The sequence below is a fragment of the Triplophysa dalaica genome, chromosome 21 (genome assembly GCF_015846415.1).
Source record: "Triplophysa dalaica isolate WHDGS20190420 chromosome 21, ASM1584641v1, whole genome shotgun sequence".
NCBI lineage: Eukaryota > Metazoa > Chordata > Actinopteri > Cypriniformes > Nemacheilidae > Triplophysa > Triplophysa dalaica.
This window is the reverse complement of record NC_079562.1, coordinates 12,363,192-12,385,210: the sequence shown is the minus strand read 5'-3', so window position 1 is coordinate 12,385,210 and position 22,019 is coordinate 12,363,192. Positions and strand designations below refer to the sequence as shown.

The following is a 22,019-nucleotide window of genomic DNA, read 5'->3' as shown; positions in this document are numbered from 1 at the left end:
AAAAAAGCATATCTGCTATGAAGACAATAACAGAGGATTTATTTCTGTTTAAAACTCCATCATGCGGTGCTCTTCCTTCTACAGACCTGTGGAACACCCTAAAATGTAATCATTCTAATACCCAGGGTTTCAAAATATGCCTGATACTTTATCGTCAATGTTTTTTACTTTTTCACCAAGTTGAAGTGATTCTATAATGATGCTGAAGTCGCATCTTAGGAGCCCTTTTTAAGGTTTTAATCTTCCCTCCCCTGACCTGCAGTTGTCAGGATCTATTTTTAACAGCAGATAAAACGGCACAACTGTAAATGACACCCAACGGTTACAGTACTGCTGTACAAGACATTAACTGATCATTAGTGTCAACCCCACCAGGCCCTGGACATGTACAGTAACCACTATAAACATAAAACTTTAGATTGAATTTTACTTTTTGAATATTTCTACAATTGAAAGAAGAATAAGTTTGATAATAAATATTGGTGCTGCAAAACAAGCAGATTAGAAAAAGGGAACGAGATTTATTTCAGTTGCAAGAAATTCAACAGAAATGTTGCAAGAATGGCAAAAACTGCAAAGTGAAACTTTTAAAAGGAAAACTTTGTATGTTTATAAAACCAATAGTGGTAATATTCACAATTACAAATGTTTATCAATGTTATCTTAATCTGTGTTAAAAACAAGTCTTTCAGAAAATCTGTCGATTCTACAAAGGCTTTTTCACAATTCTTGCGAAGATGTCTTGCTCGCTGTACCCCTAAAATCCAGTCTACTGATTAACTCTGTGACCCAACAACATATTCGGCATTACAGTACATTTCATATCAGAAGACTTTTATTTTTGATCAACTTGTGCTGCGATCAAACAGAGGAAAGCTGCATGTTATTTAAATAACAATCAAATTACAAAAGAAGAGATTCTGTTTAAAAGCTTTTTTTTTACAAAAGTAGCATTTCTTTAATGAAAGTATTGCAAAAGATTACCATCAATTCCAAAAGCATCTTTGGTGTAGTTTGCTTGTCTTTGAAAAAAAGAGAAAACCTAAACAAGCGATAAACAGTAACAACAAAAGTACTAAACATATTACAAAACAAGCCCTAAATCCTTCACTAAAGGTGTGAAACTTGTGCTTAAAGTTAGAATTGAAACAACTCATTAAAGTGCATCAGATCTCAGTAGTTTGAGTACATTAGGTGCATAGGATATTATATCTGAGTTTGCAAGGGATCACTTTGTCATCATCTACAGCATTCAGTGCACTACTACAAGCTGTTATACAGCACAAAGGCCACAAGAGAGAAGTACATGTTTTATGTAAGCCATGCAGTCAACACTATGATGCTTTACATAAACATCTTCTCGGATTTTTGGGACACAATTATGGCAGATTTGACAGGAATGTTCATTTCTATTGATGACTAATAGTATCTACGCAAGATCTTTGAATCTGTATTTCTAGAAATCATTTTATATAAAATAAAGGAGAAATAAAGCAATTGAACAATACAGTATTCAGAAAGGATTCTCATCAAGGTGCATTAAATGATTTCTAAACAGTAATTATCAGTTAAAGAGTTAAAATCACTTCTTCACAAAACTAAACTTTGTCAAGAAAGGAAAATCTTAAAACCATGTTAGCTCTAAAAGCAAGTTATTATTCAGTGCTTCTCAACAGGAGTGCAAAACCCTGATAAAAAATGTGCTGTCAAGGAAAGGCAAAGTTAGAAATTCAGAAAATATTTCTCATCCTCACATGTTCAACACATATGGCTTTCGACAGAGCGACATTAAAAGGAAGATGATCTTTTTAACACACTGACGATGGATAGCGACCAGAATATCATGGTCACCATTCACCTACAATGTATATAAAAAAGTCTGCTAATAGGTCAAATATTTAGAAGTTTTTGGTGAACTTTACGTACCTTCTGTCCTCTCGTTAAAATACGCACACATTTCATTTTAATTTAATTTAAACATTAAACCTTAAATAACACCTCTTGTTTTTATCCATACAAATTGTTAGGATGTCTGATTGAGCAGTGTTGTGCAACGAACTGTAAAAAATAAATAACCTTAGTTTGAATCACAGAACCAGGTGTCTGTTGTTCGCATAGAGAAGTGTTTACTGAAAGGCACATTAAAGCTATTCTTCATAAAGAATCATTCAGCATCTGTGATCATACTTGTGCCGTCCGCGTCATCAAAGTTGCGCTGGTAACGTACGGTTGAACTGAAGCGGTGTCTGGTTTTCTGGTATATGATGAAGGAAGCAGCAGCGGCGATGCAGAGAAGAACAATGATGAAGAAGACCAAAGCCATGGGGCTGCCGGACTCTAAACCGGGGGAGACAGAACCGTCCAATCAGAAAACAGATATAATACCGAGAGAATAGGTTTCAAAATTTTCCTTGCAGATTTTATTTTATTGTTGGTTAACATTTATTCCAGCATAGTCCAATAATGTTTATAAGATCATCTTTGTTATAAGAATATCTAACCATTTAAACATGACATGTCACATGAGACAAGCACAAAAACATTTTTATGATTTCCGAACAAACTTAAATTCTTACAACTTTACTGGTTTTAATGAAACATTGAATCCCAGATTTTACATGTGGTCTTACTCTTTCGAAAGTCTGTCTGAGGTGAGTGATTTTGCATTAGGGACTCACTTGCAGGTGCTTTGCAGACGATTCGACTGCGACTGTTGGTGCAGCTAGCTTTGGTCCAGAAACCATTACTAGACACCATGACTCCACAGATCTCTGAAGTATCGTCTGATAACTGTGGCCCTGATTTTGCGTCCCACTTAGAAAAGTCCAGCTCACTGCCATCTTCCCAACCAGTAGGCTTACCTTAGAGGGAGAGAGATGTACAAAGCTTATTTCAGTAAGATGGTGTGAAAAGCAGACCTTTTAAAACCCTTAAAAAAATGTTTTTCATTAAAGCACATTTTCGCTTTTACATTGTGGTATTAACCAGCAGTGGAATGCATTGCATAAAGGTATCTTGAGATTAACAAGTAAAGGTTAGATACTTTGAATGAAGTTAAATGAATATCTTAATTTCACCTTTGGAGTCAATGTTGAGCGCCAGCCACACTCGGCTGGTGATGGATGGGTTTGCTTTTAAAAAACTGGAGATGAAATCATTTTCCTCTTGACTCTTGATGGTTAACAGCTTGGATGATGAATCTGACAGTTTAATAGGGTAAACAGAAAATCTGATATTAGAGTTGTTCTATTTGATGTCAGTCTGGGGAGTTTTGGTAACATATGACCTAAAACAGGTCTTAAAAATACAGACGTCGAGAAATTAAAAGACCACTGCAATTTTTTATTACATCAACATTTCTAGATGTATTGTGGCCATTCCATTCTAGTGTCTGTTGAATTTCAACCAATTCTAACCTCAGGAGTGAAAAAGTCATCCAACAGGAATGTGAAAGACTGACAGCGCCACAAGACACATTAAAACGGTTATCACATATAAAATATTTTGAAACTTGTCACATGTACGAGTCTTACGGGTTTATTACATAAAAGTGAATGCGAACTTGTTTCTTTGCAGTATTTGGTGGCCTGAAAAATACAGAGCATCTTTTCAATCGTTTCTCCAGTTTTCACTTTCTGCAAATAAATATAAATAGAAACAATATTTTGACTTTTTCTAATTTGGGAGAAATATTGTTTGCAGTTCACAGGAGTAAGGAGTCTTGATGGTCAATTTTTCAAAATTGAGATTTTTATATAATCTAAATAAGACGAATAAATAATGTTTTTTTATAATATGATAATATCTTGCAGTGATACAACAGTTAAAACTCTGGAATCTGATGGTGCACAAAAATCTAAATATTGAGAAAATCGCCTTTTGTGATTAAAGAAATATAGATAATTTTGACGCATGCCTTGTATTTTTGGTAATTACTAAAATGTTCCAGTGCTACTTAAGACTGGCTTTATGATCCAGGGTCACAAATAGTAAATTCAGAAAAACTGAAAACTATTTTGAAATGGTCCCTTAATTTTTTCATACATTAAATAAAGAAATATACGTTAATAAAGGTGGATACGCCATAAATACACTAACCCAGTGACAGACACGCATTCTTGGCCTCCTCCATGCTCAAGACTGAGTAGTTGTGCGTGTTGAATGCGTAACAGTGATCTTTAAACACAACCCAGGATGACTGATCATTACTCTTTGGACAGCTGCTGCTCTGGGTAGAGACCTGTGCATTTGCCTCTACAAAAAACAGTTTTAGATTAACATTTTTATGAAGAATTTTCTGTCAGCACTGTGGGGAATGTGTGCTGGTCTTACTTTCATTGATGTGGTTATAGCAGATGGCCCCCTCTTGTGTTGTATGGCAGCTGACCATCGTCCACATGCCTTCAGAGTCCACAAACACACACTTTTCCTCATTTTCATGGCCCCCCTTCAAAAAACCCTCAGCCTTGTATTTTACCGGCGTCCCATCTGACCATTCAAAGGGCCACCCGCTAACCTACAGTAACATGATAAATTTATGAGAACTGACAATTTCTTACTTATCATATTTTAAATTCCAATAAATCTGGAAAAGCTCATTTGCAGGAATTAAACTGATATTTGTTAATCGTCATTTCTATGATAAAAATATGTACATCATGATCGGAAAGGCCGATCCATAAAGAGAAGCCGTCTCTTCTTGCGATGACTGCCATGTTGTCATTATCTGTTTGATCAGAGATGCTGGCCAGATGACCTCCATCGCTGCCACACTCCTTAAGCGCCTGATACCAGTCCATTTTCTTGGCCACTCGACGGTAACTGATGCCTTCTGGAGCCTTGAATTCAACCACATCCTTCAGGAACTCATCTTTGGCTTCTTTTAAACACAGATGACATAAAACATTATTTTTTTCAACATCAAGGTCCTTTAGGTTAAAATTGAATACCCTAAGGTTTGGAAGTCTGGAAATGAAAAATCTTTATATCAGAAATAACCTTGCCTCAAATGTTTCAGAATTTTGAAAAATTTAAAACAAAGACATCACGAAAGATGACAATCTTCTACTATTTAAATTATGCTGATAGTGATAACATAATTTGTAATTTACACTACAAAAAAATGACTTAAATCTATTAGAATTCAAAGATATTAAGTGTATATTAAAAATATAATTTGTTAATTAAATGCTTATTTTTTATTAAATAAACTTGAATAATGTATGTCAATTTTAGATAAAGGAACAGTGGGATTTTCAATAATTACATTATAATTATTTTTAAAAGTGTATATTTTGTTATATGAAGTACTAAAAATACCTTTCTCAATCTTGCACACCACAATACAATGCTGTTTGAGAGCCATAAAAAGATTTGAATTTGTTACTGGAACCCATTCTCCATTCAAGTTCAGACCAACCATAAAGGGTTGTGTGATGTTTGGTCTTTCACCAGATTTCCACCTGGAGTATTGCACGTTGGTGCCGTCCAGCCATTTCAGCTGCTCATCTGCATCAGAGATAAGTTATAAAAGAACAGATAAACACAAAAAGTAATACGATAATAACAATCTTGCATGTAACCCAGGTAGTGCACAGGGGTGAAAGGTCGATTGAACTATGATCTCACCTGGCTTGTTTCTCTTCATTCCGAGCCACACAAACATGGCCATGCTTTTGAATGGCTGCAGCTGCTGTCTGATAAAATCATTTTCCTCTTCATCGCGAATGGTCAGAATTTCTCCATCCCCAGCTTAAATACAACATATTCCATTCGTTTTTATATGAAAGCATAGAACGTGGGTTTTTGCATTCCACCAAGCTTTGAAATGATTAAATAAGCAAAAAAGTTAAACATCATAATAACTGGCCAGTGATGAAGTATCATGTATACCTTGTGTCTTGCAGAGCTGCGGGTCATTGGTGTCGCCGTTGGTCCACCTGGAGGAGCCCAGCAGTAAAGTATAGCAGTTCTTCTTAAAACGGACCCAGTTCTTTCCATTGCTCTTGTGAGGACATTTGACCGAACCCACTTCAGGTGTGATGATCTCAGCTGTTGACAGAAATATGTTTAAAAATAAAACATGAAAGTAATTTAGAACACGCCCCTCTGGTGGTGATGATGATGGAGATGTTCCTACTGCACATTGTGCATTTATTTAAACAATTAAATGTATGTAAGAAGCAATGGAACAATGATCCTTACGTTGTGGGACATGGCAGATAGCTCCTGAAAGCTGTTCTTCACACTGGGTAGCTTTCCAGAATCCATCAGCGTCCAGATACACACAGTCCCCTGCTGTGGCTTCAGGGGCCCAGCGGCTAAACTTGGTGTGGCTTTCATCTGCCCAGACGTAGTGCTCCCCATTCTTCACAAATATAAAATAAAAACCACTCATTAGGATCTGACTGTCTCTTATGACTGATGTTGTAATAATAATCATGAACCTTGATTCTTCTATTGTTAGATTTTGCAGTATGTTAGTCACTTAGAAAGGCACAAACTCTCACATCTACACTAAAGAGTCCAATCCAGAGGGGCTGTCTTCTGCGGTTGACGCGAACCGTCAGTTGTGCTTGAATATACGCATTCGCTACGCTGGCCAGGGTCATGTTCTGTTCACGGCACAACTGAAGAGCATCTATCCATGTTAAATTTGTCTCCAGTACCACCTTGAATGTATGATTATCAGCCTCAAAGTCTTCTTCTTTCGTCAATACTGGTTCTTCTGGTTTATCTGCAGAAAGCAAAGAAAGACCTTATTTTAAGATTTAATGTGCCATGTTTGTTAATAATATAATAATGAAAGCTTTTAAACACAATGTTATTAAAAACATATTTACGTATAAGACTACCTGCATAATATTGGCAGACACTGGAAAACTGACGGTCGGAGCAGGAGGTGTAGTCCCAGGTACCCATTATGTCAGAATGGGCATCAGTATACATGTAGGCACAGAGCTCCAGGGAATCCTGTTCAAGTGGCTGTGGTGCAAATCAAAATGAGAAAACTTTGAAATTCACTCATCATTTTCTCACCCTTGGGAAAAGATGTGATCCCTGCCAACTTCCTGTCAAATTTTGTCCTTTTAAGGACCGGAGCATGAAATTTAGCAGCATCTAGCGGTGAGGTTGTAAATTGCAACAAGCAGCTCACTCCACCCCCTCCCTTTCCAAGCACTACGGCGGCTGACACAGGATTAAGATGTTGTTGTGTTTGCTCTTTTTTGCTTAAGGAGAGAATGTATTTACAAACGCTAAAACACAACGCTTCATTATTTAAGATCTGTTTACACCTCTGAACACATAGTTATGAATATAACATTGCAATTCTGTCAATAGATCCTCCCAAAAATGACACACAGGACCTTTAAGTGAACGCATATCTTTAAGTGTACGGCAGCTTTTTAGTTTAGTGAGAATTATTCCAACTGCACACTCTGGTACTTGATACTTGCATTGATGAACACCGTCCGCAACTGGCCGTGTAAAAGAGGATTGAAGTTCCGATACGAAACCGGCGAGTTGTCCACCCATTGAGTCTCACGAAGCTTGAACTTCAAGCCAATCCACACCTTTTTAGGTTGCGCTTCAAACTTTGGGAACAGGGTTGTGATGAAATCTAGACAGAAATCACGAACACATCAAGAGAATGAGAGACCTTACATTTGAATGCTTACTGAAACTGTGAATAGAGAATGTGATGTTACGTCAGGCCGTTTTGAATCCATCATGGGAGGATCGCTGCTAGTGTCTTCAATGCAGTATTTTGAATTTTCTTGTATTGAAATCTGCTTTGTTTACAGCAGATTGGCAGTTCCACAAGCCAATCGTAAAAGTAGTCCATGGTCTTTACACTCTTCGGTCTTCACATGATGAGGGCTGCCGCGGTGGCTAATCACACTTAAATACCCGTCTTAAATCACGTCGCTGAATGAGACTAAACAAGAACAAACGCGACTTCAACATGTGACACGGTGGTATTAAACAAAGGAGCATTTCCAAGCAACGACACTGCGCTACAGTGAACGAGACAAGAAATACACTTACTAGCTTACTGTCGCTTTTTGCTGCCAAGCTGTTTCTTCCACTGACTTAAACACTTTACCTGCCATTGCATTTGCCTCCCAGTAACACACAATAAAAAAAATAATACATACACAAAACCGGCACCCGTTTTAAACTTTAAATTGTGTATGCACATTGGATTACATCTAAAACAAACGATAATATTTGTTTTAGCTGTGTCATAATCCCTTTAACTTTTGATTTCTCCCTATATCAAACAAAACAAGTAACGGTACATATCAAAACAATAAAAGCAGTGGAGGAGGATCCTCCCAAGATGGTGGTGCTTTTGCAACAGGCAACATAGGGCGTGACGTCAGCATCTCATTCTCTATAGGCACACATACACACACACATATATATGGCGGATTTAATAGTGAAACCGAACAAACCTTGTTCAGCCTGATCAGAAATGGTGATCAACGAGCCTTGCAGACTCTCACAGAGCTCATTGCCTTTTTTGAAACTCTGGTAATAAGACTCACTCAAAATCTGGTAGCACTGTAAGTCACATACAATTAACATTTGTATTAATTAATAAAAAGCCGTCTGTGCATGAGCATATTGGGCTTCAGTGAAATCCAGACCTTGTCTCTGAATTGTATAGTTCCACCTCCACACTTTTTGCCAGGTGAGTGCCATGTAGTGTTTCCTTTCTCCACAGATGTAACATTGAGGGTCTCGCACACAAACGGCAGTTTTTCATTACAGTCCCAACTGAAAGCTACAAAAAAAATCTAAAGGTTCTTCCGGGAGGTTGAAATTCACGGTATCTATATATGCTAAAACACAGTGTAGATGCAAACCAAACGGCATAATTGTACTGTATGCTGTAATACAGCTGAATGACTTATGAAACATCATCAACCTTTGCAAGATTCGAATGAAATAATCTTTAGATTGCACGTTCATACCCTGATAAGTGAAAGGAACGATGACGGGACACCTGCCCAGGAAGTTGGATTGATAGTAGCGCATGGGGCTCAGCCTGCTTGTCAACAAAAAAGAAATAGTGCTGCTAAAAACTCCATAAACAAACTGATAGAGTTGAATAAATAAGGTTCACTCCTGCATTTACACAGATTCATTATGCTGGATTGGCTTTGAAAAATCACAACTTACTCAAATGGCACATGAGGGCCATGAAAATCAAGGTTTGCCCACCATTTCACATTCTTCGGAGTGTTCTTAAAATGCCAAGAAAGATTTTCAAAAATACATTTACATTTATGCATATCTTGCTGTCCTTCTGTAACCTTGGATGTCCAAATTAGCTGTTTTTCAGGAAATGGAAAAAACACTGAACCTTTCTAATCAAATAAACTCTGTTTTGTCAAAGTTGAAAAGCACTTTTAACTATTAGATATTTTAAAACCCAGTGACAAACTAAGGGTGACTAATATTTAGTTTTTTTGACAAAAAAAAAAAATATTCACAAAATGTGGAGATTCAAGGTTTCAGAAGGACTTTGTATCTTTTAATTTAGTGGTTTGTATTTTACACTTTACAAAACAGGTGCTTCAAAAGGTTATTCGATGCCATAGAATAACTTTTTGGTTTCACAAAAAGTTCAGATGAGGGGCGGTTCTGAGGTGAGTGGATATCCAGGGTTTAGCCCAGAGACCTTCACATATGTGTTCGAATACAGTGGCATAGCAAATGAGGTCCGGGCCCATACGAAAAAACGTTTAATAGGGCGCATCAATGGACATCGGTTGTTTACTCCGGTTTGTTATTTTAAATGTTAATGCACGTCAATCGCACTCAAATAGTAACTGTAGACCCCAAGGGAGGGCACAGGGAGGGTTCTTTAGAGAATCTTTGACTGAATGGTTCTTTGTGGAACAAATAAATAGTTCTTCTATGGCATCGCTGTGAAGAACCTTCTAAGCACCTTTATTTTTTGTGTATTCAAGTTTAATCAATGTATGTGTTACCAGGATACCTCATAAAGTATTTTCTGAAGGTAGCGGACAGCATTAAAGCTGCTGGGCGCTGCGAGTTTGCTGTTGTTGCTGCTGCAGTACAAGACGGCCTCATCAAAGGATGACTCTGGATCTGTTACAAACCAAAACTCCTGCCCTTCTACAAACACAGATGTGTTATGGTGTCCATCTGTTGAACACAAACAGAATGAAAAACAAAGTGTGCGCATCACGGATTTATAAAAACAAAAAGGAAAAATCTGTATTAAATACCTGGGTTGTACCACTGTGGTGTTTTTGGTGTCCGACCTTCAGAATGGAGATACAGATTAAATCGACATTTATTTTACGAAGATTCAAAAAACAGAATAACCACAAAATATTGAGTGCGTAATTATAGTAAATTTACAGAATCATGTGTTTGATTGTAGACAAAAATCTACAAACATAAATTAACAGTACTAAGAAGAAAAACTTTACAAGGATGTGTTTAAAAATGTAAAATAGAGTCTGCAGACGTGCGTGTTTGATCTGTTTTACCTCGTGGTATCTGACACACCCACTCCAGATTAGCATCGCAGTGAAACGTTCTGGGATAAAATGGCCGCGAGGGGAAATACCGAAACAGACTTGAGTAAAACGTCTTGTAGGTTTCTTTCAAACTCTGGTGATGACACACAAAAGCACACAAACACATTCATTCTCAAAAGCTGTCCGAATTCATTTTTTCTTTCAGCTGAGCAACAAGTCAATGTCTATGCGACGCCTTCATCTTATTATCAATACAATACGGTCTATTCTAGACCAATATGGTCACAATATCAGATTTTTACTAAACACTTATCAACGTCAAAAGAATTAATGATAGCAATATATTGTGATATCTACTGAAATTTATTATAAAAATAAATAAATAATGCTCTCAGATTTAATTTAGTTTATGATATGAAACTGTTATCAATAGTAAATTATAGCAAACATCAAACAGAAATATTTCAAATTTCATATCTGACATTTATCATATTTTTGTCGAGCTATCCTTGGTTGTAATATTACAATAGGTCAGAGGTCATTCAATGTAGGGTTTGGGGGTAGTGTGTGCCACACCTTAAAGGCAATGCAATTCCTGTTATATTCGTCATCCTCTTGAAACTCTTGCGGTAAGATCGTCATTGAGACCTGTTACCAAGCAACAAAAGAGAAGATCTTCCATCAAATTTCACACAGTATCATCAGTAACCAAAACTCAGACGGGTGAACTATCTTATTCTTCCGGAAAAATCATGTGTCATCTTACTGGACGTCCATCACTCCACTCCCAGTTATTGTCATTATTTGGGTTTCTGCGATTTAACCCCATCCAGAAAAAACGATCATCACTGTTCAGGGCGACAAAAAACAGAAATACAAATCTTGACTTTGACAGCATGTGTACACGTGTACTTTTACGTGACTGTAATAAGAATACTATACCTGATAGCATCTCTCAAGACAGAATGCAATACTTCCATTTCTTTTTCCTCAGTAAAGCTGGGCAGATGAGCTCCCAGAGCTTCACAGAATCGCTCTGCCTCCTCCCATGAGCGCTTTCGGGTCAAACGCTCCCCATGAAAGACCTACAAACCCAAAAAACATATCCACATTACGTCTAAATAGCAATGTTCTTACATTATCCAACAGTATTAAATGAATGAAACCCTGGCTGGTTGCAAACAAACACACCTTATAGCAATAAGGGAAATGTTCTTGTGAAACCCATCCCGGTGCACAGGAAACATCGAGGTCGGGCACCGACGGGCTCTGGGGTGGGCTGCACCACGGATTGGATGGGTATCTTACATAGATTTCCAGCTTTAAACAGAGTGCAGTTCTTCACAGCCCACCGGCCCAAGGGATTTCCTGCGGACATCACCACACAGCCACCGGAGAAAGCTGCAAAACATGCATACACAGATTAAGATAATAATCTAATATTTTTCACTTATAATAAATAAATGTATTCGCTTATGTAACATCTATACTCTGTGTTCAAAGTACCGGGTTCCAGCCATCTCCAGTTGGTGTATGTGACCGGTCCTGCTTTTCCATCCAGACTGATAAATTGGTATTCTCCAGAACCTTTAGAATCCTGCAGGCCCGTCCAGAAATATAATGTCTCAGAGCCGATATACTCCTTCAGAAGACTGTTAATAAAGGCCTGTTCGAATCTAACAACAACATAATAAAACATGTTATCTCCGCAAAAAGATTTGACTGAAAAAAAAGACTAAATGTAATTATTTTCAGATATGTTAACAGTACAATCACCCCTTCATATTTACACATTTCTCCATCTGACACAACAGGTTTTGAGGTATGTGGTTTTTGTTTTCGAATAGCTAAACTATCGTTTCGTCATTGCTTCATGTTGTTCAAAACCTGTATATGATTCTTTCTTCAGTGAAACACCAAAGAACATATTTTGTCTCCCTGGTTTTGTGTTGAAACGATGGAAGTCAACGGGTGCCAATGTTTTCAACGTTCTTCAAAATATCTTTTTTTGTGTCATGAGGCGGCGTAAATGATAATAAAATTGTTTTTTTCACATAGGTCATAATGAAACTGCCTAGAGCAGCAACCGCTCAGCAACATCCTGGCATTGACCCAGAAGCCTCAGAATTATGGCGGCGAGCTTTGCACGGGCAAGCACTACACGCATACACAGAAAATATACAAATGTAGCTCCTCTGCTGCAATGCCAAGAACATGTCTGTAATACTTCCATTGCAGGATAAACACCTGTAACACATATCGCCAACTGACACACAGATACGCAAACTTGTAACATTCCAAACAAACTGCTGCTAAAGGTTAAGTGTTACTATCACAGCAGCTGTACGTGTTTGTTACAAGCATGTGTTGTGTGCATTTGTTTTTTTTCAAAGTATGTCAAAGCTCTTTTACCTGTTGTTAATATTGATGTGGCAGCTGTTTTTAAAGTACACTAGCTCAGTTTCCACTTTATAACAAGCATTGCTGTGTCTTTTCCAGTTCTAGAGAACACAAAAGAAAAAGCATATGTTTGCATCATATAATCTGAATCAGATTCACAACCACATGCAAAATCGAAATGGACAGCAACAACAACAACAACATAGCTCAAACAAAATGTATGCATTTACATATAAGGGAGGAGTCATAGTGATTTTTGTCTTTTGTCTTTTTTAGTGCATTAGTAGAGTGAGGACAGTAAGAGAGGTGGGTGGGATTGGGAAAGGACCACGAGCCAGGACTCGAACTCGGAGCACTAACAACAACGATTTTGGATCTGACGTTATATAGATTTTTTATTACTGTTACTTTATTATTCTTTCTCTCTCGCTCTCTCTCTATCATAAATCAGTGATAGTCACTCACCCCTTCTTTAGGACAGCCCTGCTCTGGCAAGCTGTCATTTACCGTTCCCAGCTTCTGACACATGTAAGACCTTGGCCTCTCACATTCAGACACAGACCATGTATGATGCTGCAAAGACACATTGAGAACAACAAAGACTATATCAGTTTTTGAAGATGAATCCTAAGGAATGATTACAATCCTCATGGAACTGATAAAGTGAGACATTCTGTCTATATCTGTTTGACACACGCACACACCTCTCCAGAGTAGTACACACAGTTGGTGGTATTTGGTAGAAGTGGTGGCGGTTGAGCCCAAGCCCAATATGTGAAAGACATTGCCAATCCATCATTCCATTCAAAAACTGATGTAGTTCCATCGCCGATAAGACCAATCCACACCTCCTGTCTTAGATCTGTCACATAAACACACAGTTAACACCAACATATAACAAAACATCTACTGTATAACACACAACAATGGCAACTATGCATAATGAAGCAAAACAATTTTCTCATTGGGTCTTTAATTTTAAATATGAGTAAAATGTATTATTCAATAAATGCATGTCACAATGAATCATTTTATGTTGTTTTAATAAAATGACTTTATATCAATTGATTCATCAGATAAATATCAGTTTTTAGTTGTGTGTGGTGCTATTGAGATGTTCGTCTACCTCTATTGAAGTTCACATGCAGCATTTCTATATCCTCTATGCTGTGCATGCTGGCCAACTGAGCTCCAACCATTTTACACATGTTTGTAGCTTCCGAATAGGCCAGTTTGGTTTCTTTTGACCCTGGGTGCAGTTGATAACAGAACCCTTTCCATCCAACCCAACCGTCATCCTTACACACCGTGTGTTTATACACATCCCTGACTGCAGATTAAAGACAGGGAATGAAAGCACTGAAAAGAACTACAGCCAAAAAGACAAGGAGATAGAGGGCGGTATCTAACCTGAAGTCTCGGCCTGCTCTTCGTTTTTCTCACAGATGAATGGAAGCTGGTTCTCACATTTCTCAGCCCCAAAACGCAGCGGCTCTGTCAGAACCCCGCAGTCCTCATCGGACACAAAAGACCGGACTGGAATCCCTAACAACCACAATGACGAATAAAAATGCATGTTACAATATCTGTTCTTCTAGAAAAAGTCACATGCAATTCTATGAATGTAATACCAAAACATCAATGTGGAGAGAAAGTGATTGGTCAGTTGCTGCAGATTTTGGAATCCAATATTTATTCGCACACTTTGGGCCAAATGAAAACACGTTTCACTTTCATGTTTTAAGCCAAGCATATGATATAATGCATATGGTAAAGGCACATTTCATTATCGCATATATGATTTATATGACTTCTCTACAGAAACTAAGTGCAACCCATAAAAATCATCATGAACTGTTTATTTCACTGACACATGGGGGCTAGAAGAGGCAAACCTCCCCCATCATCACAGCTGACAGAAACATAGAGACAATGCTGTCATCCCTCTCCTCTGAAACAGAGCAGGATCTTGTGTCTACTGCATAAAGACACCATTCAAAACATCAGCTTGTTATTCTCCAAAGACAACTATGCATGCATGCCCAACAAATACACATATTCACACAGCCACATTAACTGTCAAAATAATGTCATTGTCCTAAAGTATATTTGTGCTAATATAAAAGGGAGCACTGGCTCTCCCTGAACTGTGAAATAGTTGTGTATTTGTAGGCGTACCACACAGTAAATACTGTACTGTAGATGACTCGTAGGACACAAAAGGAGCAATGAACAGCAGGTTTAAAATGGACATATATTTACATTCACGCATTTGAAAATGCATGAAATAAACATGTATAATTTAGATGTATTGTTAGTCAAAGATAAGAGTTCAATAAGTCAAGTCACAAGTCGCTGCTTTAAGAAAAATATTGAGCATTTTATGGATCTCAAGATTGTTCTGTGTCGAATGAGATTGAAGTCACCTGTATCCCATGGGACAAAAGATAAAGCGGATCCATCGGACCACTGCCACCCCTGCATCCAGTCCAGATGGTTTAATCCAATCCACAGTTTGCTCGGCAAATCTCCCCGGCCTTTAACTGTCGAGAGAGAAAATTACATTACATTCGAGATAAGTGGCACCATTAAGAGATGCATTAGTACTGAATGTGAGAGAATATGGATCATAGCTCTATTCACAATTCAAGTCTGCATGAGCACAAAATGATGCCAACCGTAATAACCGCGGCACAGATGGAAGATATTGAATGCACATTAAAACGAATGAAAATGTAGTTGCACAGGAAGATGTGGATTTAGCCTTACAGAACTCAAGCTCGTGTGGGTTGGAGATACTGAGCAGGTCTCCGCCCTGACTACGACAGGCGTCCCGTGCCTCGTGCCAGGAAACCACCGCCGTGGACACCACCTGGTAGCAGCTTCCGTTCCCTGAGGCTTTTTCCCATAACTCAGAACAACCTTTCACTAAACAAAAGAAAGCGGGTGGGGGGTTAGTTATCCTCCTTTGTTTCAAATGAAGTTGTTTTTAAATTAACTAAACATCTACCATTGTGTTAATACAGTAACCATATTTGTGACCCTGGACAACAAAACCAGTCTTATGGGTAAATTTTTCGATATTGAGATTTTTACATAACATGAAAGCTGAAAAATAAAGCTTTCTACCGATGAATGGGATGTTACGATATGCTAATAAATGGCTGAGACACAACCATTTAAAACTCTGGAATCTAAGAGTGCGGAAAAATCTAAAAATTGTGAAAATGGCCTTTAAAGTTATTAGTCACAGGCACTTTAGCAGCCAATCCACTCACAAAAATAAAGTTTTTAAATATTTAGGATAGGAAAGCATGATCTTACTTAATGTCGTAATGATTTTGGTCATAAAAGAAAAATCTATAATTTTGACCCATAAGATGTATTTTTGGCTTTTACCTAAAATGTTACCGTGCTACTTAAAACTGGTTTTGTGATCCAGGGTCACATTTTAGCATTGATATTGGTAGCAAAACTTTGGTAATAAAATGAAAGAAAATAAAATCATTCTGTCTAAAACAAACTAAAGTTTAACAATAGTTATTTTTCATAAGTGATTTAACTTGGGGAAAGTGTAAAAACAGAACCAGGACTCAACAAATAGGAGTGGCATGTACTACGCAATTCACCGAGATCATTGACCTTAACAGAATGCTACTGTTTCTAGAAAAGCAATGCACAGCATATCTTCCAAAAAAAGTTTTTATATCAATACTGAAGGCAAACCCTGCCAGAATAGCACTGTGGGAGACAATGTGTTCTGAAGGCCGACCTTAACCCAGCAGGTAAAGTTGACCATCATGGCATTTCCGGAAAGTGGTTTAGCAATCTTGTTGAAGGAATGGCTAAAAAGAATGCTTCATATTAAATACTAAATTCAAATGACAGTTGGTTGGATAGGCGGGGTAAGGCATATTTGGCAGTTGGCGTTACAGCAGAGTGGCCTTTTGACAGCAGAAGAGGCAAGTCATCATGTGATTACTACACTTTTTTTACACAAGCTTACGAGGAAGTGCAAAAGTCAGACAAACAGGTTTGAAATAATTGTCGTGAGGCCAGAAACATGCATTAATGTATAGGATCAAACAATGATTTAAATGTGTGGCGTATATCTGTTAAAGGTTCATTTTGTTGACACTTATAACTACAAAATCAGAATTTCATGACATACATTTTTTTTATTTATTTGTTGGACACATTGGGTCCTTACTGCAATCTTGATCATTAAATAAATAAAACTGAGGATAACTTGCTTTGTAATAGTTTTCATCTAGAGTCAAACGTGTCAAAAACGTGTTTTCGTATTCTGACCAACCCTTTCTCCTTCCCTGTTTAGTCAACGGTAATTATGTTCGACTGCATGTAAATGACATCTGTTTGAAAGCATCTGGGTGTTTGATAAAATGAGTCAAATGTTCAAATGTCTAAATGTATTTGGACCTTCACAGCTGCTCTGTGGAAATACACCAGGAGCAGTGGAGGATGTGAACCTCACCGTATTTCAAACAATTTCCCCACTTCTCCTCTTCATCATAATTTGCTGTGGTAGAGCACCAGTCTAGTGTCTTTTCACCGATGCCAGGCAGACAGCTGTGATGCCAGGTCCCATTGTAGAAGAAAGGGAACTCACAGGATGCCCCGTTAGAATTCCCCCCGCTTGTGTGCATATCTGTGAAATAGAGGAAAATCCAATATGTATTTTTTTCTGTTTGTGGGTTCACATTTATATACTAGTTACAAAGCTGAATCTAACAATCTGACTTCTGAGACAGAGACATCTGGGGACATCTTCAAATGTAAGTGATCATGACTTGGAAACATACTTCTGTTGCATCTTAAAGTTTTGTGTTGGGAGCATGTGCAGATTCATCTGCCATAAAATAGCATATGTTGAAAGCAAAAATGAAAGCAAAGCCAGGTGAGAGGCTGTTAACTGACAGAAATGAAGCAATCGATGTGTCATAAACCCATATAGCAGGACAAGTTTGCCCTTGTAAAAACAAAACTCATAATTTAATTTCCCATAAACTGTAAGAGTATAGTCACGCTATAAGCCAGTAAATAGATATCCAAAGTAAGAACCCTCCAGTAGAACAGAGCAGCAGAGAGCAGACAAACAGGATGAATGTAGAACGGGTCTCACATTTTCTGTGAAATTCTGAAGCGTACTGTATAAACCACACAATATGACACACACACACACACAAACACACATGTGCCAAATATAGCTCCTGTTAACTGTTTGAACAGTTAAGAAAAATCCCCATTACATGCAAACAATAAAGACCAAAGCTACAGTTATTCGCACAACAGAATACAAAATCTCTATTTATCATCTTTTGAAGCAAGACTTTTGACAGCATTTGACTATTGATGCTCGGTTGCTCAAGCTTTTTTAAAGGTTTTTTAAAGGGTTTCAATGTTAAGAAAGCAACTGAGCCATACACAAAATGTAATATCAGTAATTAAGATTAAATAAACTAAATCATGTGCATTATGTTAGTGCACTTAGTTAATGGCATGCAAATTGACACACCTAAGCATAAAAATATAAAATATATAGAATATTGAATAAAACTATATAGGAACTGTAAATTTATTTCATACACCTCACACAACGCATCTTTCATTTATTTCTTTTTTTTCATTTTTATTTATAACAGGCTTTTAAGATGAGGCACTTGTTTAGAAATGATCAAAAGCTAGCCAGAAGTAAGATTTGTGATCGGCTGATAATAAAATAATTACTATCGGTCAACGACTTCAAAGACCTATCTCTGAAAACAATGCAAAACACATTAGGTATCAAGTTAACTTGCTATTGTGTCTGAATACACTATGTACGGTTATTTATTTAGGTCCCATGACTGAAAAAGTCATGTGCTCTAACCACGGCAAGTTTGATGAAGTGAGTCAAACAAAGCAAAGTTTGCGAGAACGGAGGTGCTTTCCAATCTTATTAGAAATGTTTATCAAAAGTAAATGCGGCATATTGCCTGAGGTTGAAACTATTGACTGGCACAAATACCCTTACAGTTAAAACACCACCAGTCCTTTTATCTAAAACAATTTATAACCAGGACAGTTGCCGTGCACAATCTTGCTAAAAGGCATAACGTTATGCGAAAATACGCGTCTTGTGTGGTTTAATCCTACAACCTGACTTTCCCACATATTTCAAAAGGCTACATCCCACATCCCATTCTAAATGTGAAATGAAATAGGTGTGTTCATGTCAATGTGCAAAAGCTGTCAAAAGTGTCATACGTCGGTAAGGTTGCTGACAGATGTCCTCCGTGGTCCCTCCTCGTTTCCAAGCGTCCTGTGCGTCCCTCTTGGCAGTTACAGTGCCATCAAGTAAAGCACTCAGTTTCATTTGATATTCGGTGTAGATGATGTCGTCATAGCATCTCCACTTCATTATCTCCGTGGAGGTGCAGCTGGACAGGGTCACCGTTTTGGAACGTACCTCCAGACCCAAGCACTTCGACGACTCCACGTTAAACAGCCGGTGGGCCGAACCCCACTTCCATGAAGCGGCCGGAACCGGCGAACAGTCTCCCAACCTCAACAGTCCATTCTCAACCAGGAGGCACTTCCCGGTGCTATTGTGCTTGATAGTAAACGTGTCATTTCCTATGGAAACACAATGGATCTTATTATCTGGTGCAATGACAGTATGGGAGATGTTTAAATGGCAAACATACAAAACGCTGTTAATATTCGCATTTAAAGGTCTATTTTGGTGACTACAATGAGGGAAATTAAATGTAGATGCCACTTTCATTGAATAAGACACATTAGCTTGTGCTAAATGTCTCAAGTCAGATCTACTTCGGTCTGTTTATAATGGTGAATAATATAAGTAACTGTGGATTGAATTTAAATAAACACAGGATTATTAAATAAACACAGCAAAATATCTCATAGGTGTCATGTTGTGGTTGAGTTTGTGCTCTGATTTGCACTTGTTTAGAACAACAGGCATAAAACAAAGGTCTCTTTGAGTCACGCAGCGGTCTGGGGGGGGGGGTGGTCTGTCACTGCAGCAGCAACAAAACAAACTTTCAACATCAACATTTCTGTGAAGAACACTGGTTCGGTTCTTTTGTTTATTTATGTTAAATATATTTAACAAGGGTGTGTTAAAACACACAGAACACATTTCTTGAACAGTAACTGGCTGCCTGTACATTATCCCTTACTTAATTTACGGGCAGCTCAAGTCAGTTTGATAACATTTGAAAGTAACAGCAACAATGACTGTCATTTTCACCTGTTTGATCTAAAATTACACTGCAAGCATCAGTAAAAGCTTTGATTTGGGAATTGACCATGAAATAAGCGTGATAATCCACAGCTAGCCGTGCGTTGGAGGACGGCTATGGACTATGGAGGACGAGAAATGACTTAAGTATAAATACATAAATGAATATATTAATACATATATTAATACATGCATAAGTAAACAAATAAACACATGGATCAATGCAGGAATAAATAAATGTAGAAATACAGAAATAGATTTAGAAGTACAAAAATAAATGTAGTATTACAAAAAAATGGTACAAAGTTGATATTTTGTAAAGGAATTATTTATTTATGCATGTATTTATCTATTTATTTATGCATGTTTATATGTATAGAAATATTAAATCCTGCATTTATGGACGTGTTTATTTATTTATGCATTAATATATCAATTTATGTATGTAAAATCTGTAGTCATTTCTTGTCCTCCATAAAGAACCAACTGTTCAAATGAAAAAATAAATATATAAATATATATATATATATATATATATATATATATATGTGTGTGTAGACAAATCTACAAGCATTACTTGTGTGCATGATAAAACATCTTAATGGTGATGTGTTTCATCAAAACTGTAAAACTATAAAATGTATAATGTCTCGCTCCACGCGTTTTTAACGTTAAATCGTTGGGACTTTCCATAGAGAGCGTGATATTGTATACACCAACTTTTCCCATAACACCAAAACCTTTTACATTTTTATGGGACACTGTATTTTAATATTTTAGCCAACCACTGGTCCAACATTTAAGTTCTCTTGAGGGGTGAAATGTAGTCCAAATCTGACCCACGCACCTATACACGCATACAAACACACTCACATATCGTACTGAAATATGAGAGTCTGTTTAGCAGCAGGCAGATATCAGCAGTGATCGACACTGGCCAAGAAGCGTGTTAACATTTCAGTGCAGTTATAAAACCGCGTGACGTTACATTCATTTTTGAACACCGCCCATGATGAAGTATGTCAAGCCTAACCAGATACAAACTAACCCAAGCAAGCTCGATTCTTTCACTTTCCTATTGGGTGATACAAAACAGTATCGTTTACACCTTCTGAACGGTCCTTCGCTAACAACCCATCGATGCTATTGTAGTTTTTGCCATCCAAACTTTTAAAGTCGTTAAAAACAAACAAAGCACTAGTTTTATAAGCTCTGTAAGAGAACATAAATGATGGAGAAGGTTGCGCTTACCGGTGTTTACAGCTGATGCGCAACTTGCCAAATGAACTGCGCTTTCTGCTAACAGAAGGGATATTAGAGTAGAAATAAACGTCCGGTGTCTGTTTCGATCCATGATGATAAATATAAAAGTCAACTCCTCCGGAGTGGAATGAAACGTCTCGACACACAACACATGTATGTATGTATGTACAGGCGGGGTTTTTGGTCTCACGTTGTATTCGACAGAAATCCCCAAAGTATGACTCGCCAGAAGTGAAACATTAAATGTTTCTGTTTATTGTCCCGATACGGCGCTATGATTGGTCAATTGCGCAGAGAGCCACGCCCCTGAATAAATCGCTGCTCTGTATTGATTGACATCTCGAGTTTCATCAACCACAGGACATATGCTGGATATGTATGACTGCATTGATTATTAAAGCTGTATGATTGGTTAGTTTTGTATTTATTAATGTTGGGACGTCCGCGAAAACGCGTACTATTTCAGCTATTATAAAAAAGTTAAAAAATGTATTTATCAATTATTTTAAATAGCAATTTATAGCGTTTATTGCCAATGATATTTATTTGTATTTTATAAACTATTT

At 37.5% G+C, this 22,019-nt stretch overlaps 1 protein-coding gene across 1 annotated transcript; it reads right to left on the bottom strand.

The window, feature by feature from the left end:
- Positions 1 to 501: 501 nt before the first annotated feature.
- ly75 (lymphocyte antigen 75) lies at positions 502 to 21,678 on the bottom strand. The gene is given in 36 exon segments (XM_056734519.1): positions 502 to 2,337; positions 2,679 to 2,861; positions 3,078 to 3,200; positions 4,099 to 4,254; positions 4,333 to 4,516; positions 4,656 to 4,879; positions 5,320 to 5,508; positions 5,629 to 5,751; positions 5,893 to 6,051; positions 6,205 to 6,367; positions 6,510 to 6,736; positions 6,855 to 6,984; positions 7,458 to 7,621; positions 8,460 to 8,568; positions 8,655 to 8,791; positions 8,982 to 9,055; positions 9,190 to 9,254; positions 10,013 to 10,182; positions 10,266 to 10,301; positions 10,533 to 10,656; positions 11,100 to 11,171; positions 11,290 to 11,371; positions 11,466 to 11,608; positions 11,715 to 11,783; positions 11,785 to 11,924; positions 12,030 to 12,199; positions 12,936 to 13,024; positions 13,389 to 13,496; positions 13,628 to 13,785; positions 14,050 to 14,253; positions 14,334 to 14,468; positions 15,350 to 15,466; positions 15,693 to 15,851; positions 17,419 to 17,592; positions 19,191 to 19,559; positions 21,442 to 21,678. Coding segments are annotated over 36 exon segments (5,205 nt in total). The 5' UTR covers positions 21,545 to 21,678; the 3' UTR covers positions 502 to 2,164.
- Between the last annotated feature and the right edge of the window lie 341 nt (positions 21,679 to 22,019).